Source organism: Zingiber officinale, chromosome 1B (assembly GCF_018446385.1).
Source record: "Zingiber officinale cultivar Zhangliang chromosome 1B, Zo_v1.1, whole genome shotgun sequence".
Taxonomy (NCBI): domain Eukaryota; kingdom Viridiplantae; phylum Streptophyta; class Magnoliopsida; order Zingiberales; family Zingiberaceae; genus Zingiber; species Zingiber officinale.
In genome coordinates, this window is record NC_055986.1 from 107,235,564 (window position 1) to 107,244,685 (window position 9,122).

General features: G+C 40.2%; 2 protein-coding genes across 3 annotated transcripts; one reads left to right on the forward strand and one right to left on the reverse strand.

Annotated features, from left to right (window-relative positions):
- The first annotated feature begins 1,964 nt into the window (after positions 1–1,964).
- Positions 1,965–5,073, forward strand: LOC121971153 (protein DETOXIFICATION 16-like). Of its 2 annotated transcripts, XM_042522293.1 has the most exons (8): positions 1,967–2,286; positions 3,121–3,665; positions 3,747–3,833; positions 4,007–4,063; positions 4,150–4,388; positions 4,476–4,594; positions 4,687–4,773; positions 4,841–5,073. In XM_042522293.1, the coding sequence occupies exons 1-8, from the start codon at positions 2,029–2,031 to the stop codon at positions 4,904–4,906; spliced, it is 1,458 nt and encodes a 485-aa protein (XP_042378227.1). In that variant the 5' UTR covers positions 1,967–2,028; the 3' UTR covers positions 4,907–5,073. The 2 variants fall into 2 exon arrangements, with proteins under 2 accessions (XP_042378235.1, XP_042378227.1); XM_042522301.1 differs by lacking the exon at positions 4,007–4,063 and having other exon boundaries at positions 1,965–2,286.
- LOC121971168 (beta-glucuronosyltransferase GlcAT14A-like) lies at positions 5,072–8,366 on the reverse strand. Its single transcript, XM_042522313.1, has 4 exons — positions 7,652–8,366; positions 6,349–6,424; positions 6,154–6,269; positions 5,072–6,070 (listed from the first exon to the last, which is right to left on the reverse strand). The coding sequence occupies exons 1-4, from the start codon at positions 8,214–8,216 to the stop codon at positions 5,556–5,558; spliced, it is 1,272 nt and encodes a 423-aa protein (XP_042378247.1). The 5' UTR covers positions 8,217–8,366; the 3' UTR covers positions 5,072–5,555.
- Positions 8,367–9,122: the final 756 nt, after the last annotated feature.

Here is a 9,122-nt window from a genome sequence, read left to right on the forward strand (position 1 = left end):
TCTCCTATCACACTCTCTTTCCTCTTTTTTTTCTCATTACACTTTCTCTCTCATCATACTTTCTCTCTCCTCAATCTCTTCCATCGCATTCTCTTCCTTCTTCTTTTCCTCATCACACTTTCTCTCTCATCATACTTTCTCTCTCCTCAATCTCTCCCATCACACTCTTTTTTTTCTCAACACACTTTCTCTCGCATCATACTTTCTCTCTCCTCAATCTCTCTTATCACACTTCCTCCTTTTTTCCTCAACACACTGTCTCTCTCATCATACTTTCTCTCTCAGCATACTTTCTCTCTCCTCAATCTCTCTTATCACACTTACTCCTTTTTTCCTCAACACACTTTCTCTCTCATCATACTTTCTTTCTCATCATACTTTCTCTCTCCTCAATCTCTCTTATCACACTTACTCCTTTTGTCCTCAACACACATTCTCTCTCATCATACTTTCTCTCTCCTCAATCTCTCCCATCATATTCACTGTTTTCTTTTTCTCTCACAATACTTTCTCTCTCCTCAATTTCTCTCATGACGCACTCTCTCCTCATTTTTTTCTCACTATATTTTCTCTCTCTTCATCCTCTCCTATCATACTTTCTCTCACATCATATTTTCTCTCATCATGCTCTCTCCAATCACACTCTTTTTTTTCATTTTCTCTCTCTTCATTCTTTCTTATCACACTTTCTCTCTCATAATACTTTCTCTCTCATCATTCTCTTTCATCATATTTTTCTCTCACATTCATCTTTCTCTCACATCTAATTTTTTCTCTTATTTTCCTTTAAGGGTAAAAAAGGAAACTTTGATTTATTCCGATAGAAGATATACAACTAACCAAACATTGCTTTTAAGAGTGATATCCATTCTCATACCCATTCCCATTCCACAATACAATGATTCCCATTCCGATTCTAAGTTGTATTCATGAAACAAACTAAATGTAATTAACGATTTAATATAATACTATCATTGATTAACCTGCCTAATGCATACAACTGACTCATGTGGCAACTCACTCAACTTCTTGAGTTTACTCCTATTCATTCGGTGGTTCCAAACAAACTCGATCGGCCTAACTCGATGGACTTGCTCAAATCGATTTGACAAGCCCATTTAGTATTATAATGCTAGGCCCTCCTAACATGAACAGGGCCAATTTAATTATTCAATTCATCCAATTAATAGGATTAATGAATGTATTGATTTTTTTAATTTAATACAATATGTTTAAACACTCCAAATTAGTTTATTTTTGAGATTTAAAGTTAATTGAAACTCTGAATTAATTCTCTACATTGAGAATTAATTTAAATTTAAATTTTGAATTAATTCTCTACATTGAGAATTAATTCTTGTATGTATTGGTTACGCTAATATAAAAATAATTTTATATGGTTTAAAAATTTTGCTACAATTTTTTGTCCGGCGATATTTCCCATAAAATTTCACCAAATCATTTTATTTTTCAAGAGAAGTACTAGTTAGCCTTGTATAACTTTGCTATTATTATTATTATTATTATTATTAAAAAAATAGATTTTAATGATATATATATATATTAAAAAATTTATATTTTTAATAGCAAGTTTTGACTATATGATTATTTCGATTAAAATTATTGGACACTTAGATAAGTTTTAGTGATGATTATTTAGAAGGATGGAAATTGAGAAAAACAATTCACATGGAAAGTTTTTCAACGTTTATCTGTCTACATAGAACGCAACGACTTTCTTTCCCCCCTCATCCAGGTCAATTTTATATATATCGATTTTTCCCACCGTAACTCCACAAACGTCACACTTGCTTACCGTCGAAACGTTACTCGAAAGTCTACCTGTCGTGAGACTCCCTATGGGTCCCACTTGTGTATCAGCGATCAAAACTAATTAACGAAGCTGCAGGAAGCCAGCTGGAGTACGTAACTGTGGGATGGGGCCATCGTGGTTAAAAATGCAGCGCGAACGTAGGGCGGCGAGAGCAGAGCACATCGAGTCAGAGCAGGCGGCGGCATCGACCATCGATGGAAGCGCCAAGCCTCGACGCTGCTCTCATCTCCGACAGCGAAGGAGGAGGAGGAGGAGCTAGGACCTCCGGGGAGCTTTTCTTGGCAGAGGTGAAGAAGCAGCTGTGGTTGGCCGGCCCGCTTGTCGCCGCCAGCTTGTTGCAAAACATTCTCCAGGTCATCTCCGTCATGTTCGTCGGCCACCTCGGCGAGCTCGCTCTCTCCGGCGCCTCCATGGCCACATCCTTCGCCGGCGTTACTGGCTTCAGCTTCTTGGTATGTCAAGTAGTATTTTCGATCCATGCCTCCGCTCTTCTACATGTTTACATTTCGCGTCTGATTGATTAGGAAAACCAGTTCGCCGACTCAATCATTCCATTCTTCAATCTTGTTTTAATCTGTTACTGATTTCCATGGCAATCCCTATATCACTGTTTTGTGAAGACGATCTCATCCATCATTTTGGTTTTGCCCAAATCGGGTAAAAATCAAATCACTCCTTGCCAAAGATTACCTATCCATCCATAACTGCAAAACCCTAGCGCCCTCATGCGCACTAAACCCATGAGCAAGAACAATTTGGGTGAGTGGAGTGAGTTTGATTGTTGGAAATTAGTTTTCCTAACCAATAAAAAGGAGTAGAGATATATGCATTATCTACATTGCAAGAAAATTATCGTAAACGATGGAGGAAACCACAAGTATGTCGGATCAACGTACGATCAAATGAGGGCACTAGCTCGTGTATGAGCATGGTCCGTGGGTGTGAATGGCTAAATGCAATGCTAACTCAACTATGTGTGAACATTAATTCTTATTGAACCAACATGAAAGGGAAAAGGAATTGTGTAAGGGACATCCAATGGATGTGAGTTGGTTTTGTTCTAAATGAGACAAGAAAATAGGATTCTTCATGCTTATTCATCTTTTGATTTTCCAACCATTGGAGTAAACAGATTCTTCGTGAACTTATGCTCAAACTACTCTTTTGATCTTTTGCCTTTTGATATCCTGCTCTGCAAGAAGTGATAAAATACAATGCGATACGGTAGAGTTCTGCTTTTGTAGTTGCTTTCTTTTACATTGTAATTGATGTCTTATTCTTCATAGCTGGGAATGAGTACAGCGTTGGATACTATGTGTGGGCAAGCTTTTGGAGCGAAGCAGTACCATATGCTGGGCATACACATGCAGAGAGCCATGCTTATTCTAACACTAGTTTGCATTCCGGTTTCTGTGATCTGGTTCTACACAGGCTCAATTCTTAGTCTGTTTGGTCAAGATCCAGAAATAGCTGCAGAAGCTGGAGCCTATTCTCGATGGATGATTCCCACCCTTTTCGCGTATGGCCTCATACAGTGTCATAACAGGTTCCTCCAGACACAGAACATTGTGTTCCCAATGATGCTGATCACCAGCGTTACCGCTCTGTTGCACATTCTTGTGTGCTGGATTCTGGTGTACAAATCTGGCCTCGGAAGCAGGGGTGCTGCCTTGGCAAATGGCATCTCTTATTGGACGATTCTGCTGCTCTTGGGATTGTATGTGAGGCTGTCTCCTGCCTGCAAAAGGACTTGGCTTGGTTTCTCCAAGGAGGCTTTGAATGACTTCTCTCACTTCTTCAAATTAGCGGTTCCTTCAGCTACTATGGTATGGTAAGAGACATCATTTCCTCAATAGTGCATTGTTTCTTGCATTATTTCCGATGATTTCTTCATAAACATAATTCACAACAGTTTGGAGTTCTGGTCGTTCGAGTTGCTTGTTCTTCTCTCGGGAATTCTTCCAAATCCAAAGTTAGAAACATCAGTGTTGTCAATAAGGTAATGCATCTTTGTGCATTTGAATTATGCATTTTCTGATTAATTAATTATAGTTTTGAATGCAAAAATGTTAAGTTGATGGCTCACTGTGCCACAAAAGAATCTGACCCAAAGTTAGCTCAAACTAAAATCCAATGTAAATAATTGCTTCAATATTTTCTTTCATACATCAGCCTTAACACTGCTTCAATGGTATTCATGATCCCTTTTGGCTTTGGAGCTGCAGTGAGGTTAGGATTGATGAGCAAAGAAGAATTAATTTTCCTTTTGATCTACATCTTTGATGCCTATAACTTGTATGATTTGTAATGCTTAGCACACGTGTTTCGAATGAACTTGGAGCTGGCCGTCCACGAGATGCAAAGTTAGCGGTAAAGGTTGTGGTATTCCTGGCCATTACAGAAGGCTTGCTAGTAGGCTCAGCCATGATCCTGGTGAGAAATATATGGGGTTATGCTTACACTAATGTGGACGAAGTTGTTAAATACGCAACTATTATGATGCCAATTCTTGCTTCCTCAAACATGCTTGATGGAATCCAATGCGTGCTCTCAGGTGCTGTGCTAAATAGGATGAAGTTTCTTGATTCAAAATTAGTTAGCACTTCTCCTTCGAAGTAACAATCCTTCCCTGATCATCTAGGTGTTGCAAGAGGATGCGGGTGGCAAAAGATTGGTGCTTTTATTAATCTTGGAGCTTATTATGTCGTCGGCATTCCTGCAGCTGTAATATTAGCTTTTGGTCTCCATGTTGGTGGCAAGGCAGGAACTTTCTTGTTTGCGAAGTTCTTTTTCTCATCATGCTGGTGCATTTTACATTGGGACCTCTTAAAAGTTCTTCCGCTAAATGACAGGGCCTATGGATCGGCATAATCTGTGGTCTCACCGTGCAAGTTTTGCTGCTTTCAAGCGTTACATATTTCACTAACTGGGAGAATGAAGTAAGTAAATAGTACTCCATTGATGCTGTTCGTGTTTCTAAATCCACACATTGTGACTTCTTTTCAGGCTAACAAGGCAAAGGAGAGAGTGTTCAATTCCTCCATGCCCAAAGATATGCAGCCTGATGTGTAGTGACTAGCAGAGTGTTCAATCCCTCTAATTGGGAAGTCTTCTGAAAGCAGAGCAGAGACTGCAATAAGAGTAATAATTTGTACTTGTTTCTCCAGCATATTTGCTTTGTAATTGAAATTGGAGAAGGGTGAAAACTATTTACACTATAAGAAAAGTCATCTTCTGTACGAGCTAACCATGGAGAACAACCACACCAAAATAATTTTTTCTTTAGATTGTATCAGATGTCTCCTTACCAAGATAGAAATGGCTATGAACTTTATTACTAAAGTTATAGATCCAAAACCCACCTTTAACAAAATGGGGGTTTGCTTTCATATTTACTATCTAGAAAAAGAAAAAACTTAACAAAAAGTTTACCCAACGACAGTGAAGATCAAATGGGAGATGTGGAATGTGGTGGAAGGCATGGAAAATGGTATTCCTGCAACTGAACCCCAGAAGAAATGTGTTTCCTTCCAAGTTGTTTCTTCCCTACCTGCAAGGAACTTACTGTCGTCACAATCCATTGTGTCTATTGCAGCTAAAACTGTGCACAAACACACACCAGCCTCCAAACGATGACCTGCCACCCTTCAGCAATGCTTACCCTCAATTAACTGACATGTGACTTTGACATCACCTGAAGTGGCCGTATTTTGTCTCTTGATTAACTCAAGCAAGAGTTAGATTCTGACTTCCAATCATTTAAGAGCTTTTGCATCAGACGTGCAAACTCTTTTGCTCGTGGCCCAGGCTTGACAATGTCAGCGTTGCCCCATTGAGAGCATGGATCCATCCACCACTTCTTTGCAGAACACCAAGCCCCAGGTACAGCCTTATTGTTCCGACGTTTTAGTATTGTGCTGTCGATTTTATCTAGCACTGCATCACCATGGCGGAACTGTCTAGCGAAAGGTACACCACTCTTTATCATCTCAGCATAATCTGTGGTGTTGAGTAAGTGAGGCTCTATTCCTGGAGGATCATCCCACACCATATACCTTAGGTCATTGTTCACTGTTGTATTCTGGAAATCAGCCGAGTTGCATATGAGCGAATGGAAATAACTTTCCTCGGATAGAATCACATTTGTAAAGTACAAGAGAAGCGTCCGAGGCAGATTGTCCCAACCCAGTATACAGTACTCTACAAATGATCTGCTGAGGATAACCCATGGAGATCCTGTTTGGCAAACGTTTGAAAGAAAATATTAGATAAATCTCCGTAAGCTTGAAACACATTGAGTGTAAATTTAAGATTAGTACCTGTGAAGAACTTGAAAGATTCAGGAGTATCTCGATTGTCTGAAGCTTGGAAGTAATTTTTCCTCTTTGCCAAATAGATCCCTGCATCCACTATAATTGGTTGAACTCTTTGTTCTCTGCAAGGCCGTAGATCAAGGTTAAGTGGCATGAGTAGATATAACTTCAGTATCAATGGACAAAATTGTTCATGCTTACTCTTTCCATCCAAGATCACTAGTGTGATCCATGAAGCTAAGGTTCCTTGGAACATCAGAGAAAACATAAATCAAATCTGCAAAATGAAGGGAAATGATCATTTTAATCTCATGGAGTACGTCTTAGCAATAAGAAAACTAATAATAGAAAGCTTGCTGCAGATAACTGCTGATTAGTAATCAATCCTCATTAGAGTTGGCAGAACTCCGACAGTCTTTATTCTTAGCATATTCTATATAGGTAACAGAGCTAGCAAACAAACAAGAACAGAAACATGGTTAATGTAATCACTATTTGTCATTTGCATGGATATTTTCTTTTGATCTCTGTAAAGGTTAAACAATCAATTCAGATGAGAATATAACATAAAATTCAAAACACAGTCCACATTGCATTCAACTATTCATCTTTTAAATGGTAGTTTCTGTAAATCATCCAAGTAACTTGTTGCACTAATGACAATGAAGGGCATTTACAAATTCACTTGTAAGGTTGTACTGAAGCACAAAAAACTTACGCATACAATCATTACTGTCAAATAAAAACGCAAGGTTATTACTCTAAAGAGACAAAGATAAAGAAATCCCAGTGGACTGCAAAATACAGTAAAAGAAGTGTCGAGGTTGGTCAAGGAACAGGTACATCAAGCCATATATGTAGTCAATGCTTTGGTGTCATCTGATTGTGTTCCAATTTCCTGACATTAAGCAGATATTGTTCATCATCTCGTTAGTCAAGGGACTCAAGGCAGATTTTTTTTTCCTTTTTTCTTCATAAAAAATTGACGCATTCAAGCATGGAAATGAAGCAAGCAGCTGTGTAGTATTGACTTCATTGAGGGCAGGTAATATGTGAATATGATTGGATGCTCAAAGAAAGAAGCAGTGTGTTTGATGATCAATAGAAGCACTAGAAGTTTGTTGGCGTTTCAGCTAATCCTAATACATACCCAAAGAACAGATTTGAGGCAGTTTTGTTTTTTGTGTTACACTGATAATTCATGTCATGCCATGGATAACACGAAGTTGGTCTAACTCGATGAGAAGATGAATCATATCGAATAAGATCAGGTGAGATCTTCAAAGTAAAAGTCAAATTAGATGTAGATCAGAGAGAACCAATTTTCCAGAGTCGCGTCCCTCGGATTGTTTGGTCGTAATTACTCTCGTCTTAAAGAGAAAGATCCAAAAAATTTCCTACAGGAGTGTAAATAAAGTTTCGTTTTTCCCTTTTCTTTTGCACAATACCTAAATTCGAATCAACAACCAAGACAGCATCCATCTGAAGACAAAATTCCACCTACCATCTTGCGTGATGAGCGGATAGTCAGCCGCATTCAACGTAACGAACCAATCCCAGCCATCGTCCAGCCGGAGGAGCGCCGACGCAGCGTGGAGCGTGGCGGCGAGCCCGGAGGAGCCCATCGGTGTCATCGCCCCGGCCTTCCCTACAACATCCACGTTCCCGAACGCCCGGGCGGCCGGGATCGTGAGCCAGACCCTGGCAGCGAGATCGCTCCGCTCCGACTCAGGCGCATCGGCGGAGAGGTGGAGAAGGTACCGGTTCCTGGGGTGATAGACGGCAAGGAGAAGCCGCAGGACCCGCCGAACATCCCCTCGGCCGCCGACTATGTAGTACGCGAAGGCGGGCAGGTGAGCGGCGCCGCGATGGACGTCGGCGGGACTCGGGCAGCGCGCGAAGAAGGCGGAGGAGGCCGCCAACCCAGAGATGGCGGAAAGCACGAGAATAACGGACACGAAGCACACGGAGACGAACGGGAGCAGCAATTTCTCCGCCGAGGCGGGGACACCCAAGTGCCGGCGGCCGAGCGCAGCGGACGCAGCCGGAGGCAGTGACCGCGGGATCATGGCGATTGCAGCGAGCTACGACTCCATCCGGGCACCAGATCAGGATCAGAACTGAGCCTCAGCGTAGATCCGACGAGGTCGAGGAGGAGCCGAACAGGGATCGGATAGGCGACGCAGGACGCAAGAGAGGAACCGTTACGAACCAGGGCGAAGGGCGAGCCGAAACGGGTCCATAACGGTGAAATTTAAAGTAGATTAATTAAGAAAAATACAAGTGTATAAACATCATTATGAGCGAATTAAATGATAATTAAGAAAAAATGCAGTTGGGAGATCCCTTTCCTTGAACTAGTCTCGCATGATAATGACATTAAAAATGATAATTAAAAATGATAATTAAGCAGCAAAACCAGAATTGTTTAGCGTCTACGATACCTCATCGTGGAGGAAACAACATCAGCTAGTCGTTTGCATGTTGACTACTCTTCATGTTTGTTAGTTGATTGTGGTAGATAGCATTGTATGATTGTGGATATTAATTATTAATATTGACTTCTAATCCATTCATTTCTGTGTTTTTTTTTTCGTGTTACTTTGGAGTTTTATCTCTATTAATCATCGTGTTTTGTTTTTTTTCTCGTGTTAATAACTCTTTGGAAATTATTGGCAAGGTATCTATTTAATAAGTTTTTTAATCCTATATGAAAACTGACAATTCAAGGTTAATCTACGCATTACAACTCAAATGCATTCACATGAAACAACTTAATACACCTTCATAAGGTCTTGGGACTATGGTACCATGGTAAGACATCTAAGTTATCACTAAGACACCTACAATTCCTCAGCTATGATCTATTTATAGGAATTTTCCTCTCACCCTATGGATAGTCAATGAAGATAATTGGATTATCATTTTTTTTGTTTAGGGTAATCAACAAAAGTGTAAAAAAAGCCGAAAATCAT

Excerpts from the sequence above, each read along its gene's own strand:
- LOC121971153 (XM_042522293.1), top strand. The coding sequence starts at position 2,029 with ATGGAAGCGCCAAGCCTCGACGCTGCTCTCATCTCCGACAGCGAAGGA. Across the intron at positions 3,666-3,746 it reads CCTTCAGCTACTATGGTATG|TTTGGAGTTCTGGTCGTTCG; the intron begins GTAAGAGACATC and ends AATTCACAACAG. Across the intron at positions 4,064-4,149 it reads GGCTTTGGAGCTGCAGTGAG|CACACGTGTTTCGAATGAAC; the intron begins GTTAGGATTGAT and ends TGTAATGCTTAG.
- LOC121971168 (XM_042522313.1), bottom strand. The coding sequence starts at position 8,216 with ATGATCCCGCGGTCACTGCCTCCGGCTGCGTCCGCTGCGCTCGGCCGC. Across the intron at positions 6,270-6,348 it reads AGTGATCTTGGATGGAAAGA|AGAACAAAGAGTTCAACCAA; the intron begins GTAAGCATGAAC and ends ACGGCCTTGCAG. Across the intron at positions 6,071-6,153 it reads ATCTTTCAAGTTCTTCACAG|GATCTCCATGGGTTATCCTC; the intron begins GTACTAATCTTA and ends TTTGCCAAACAG.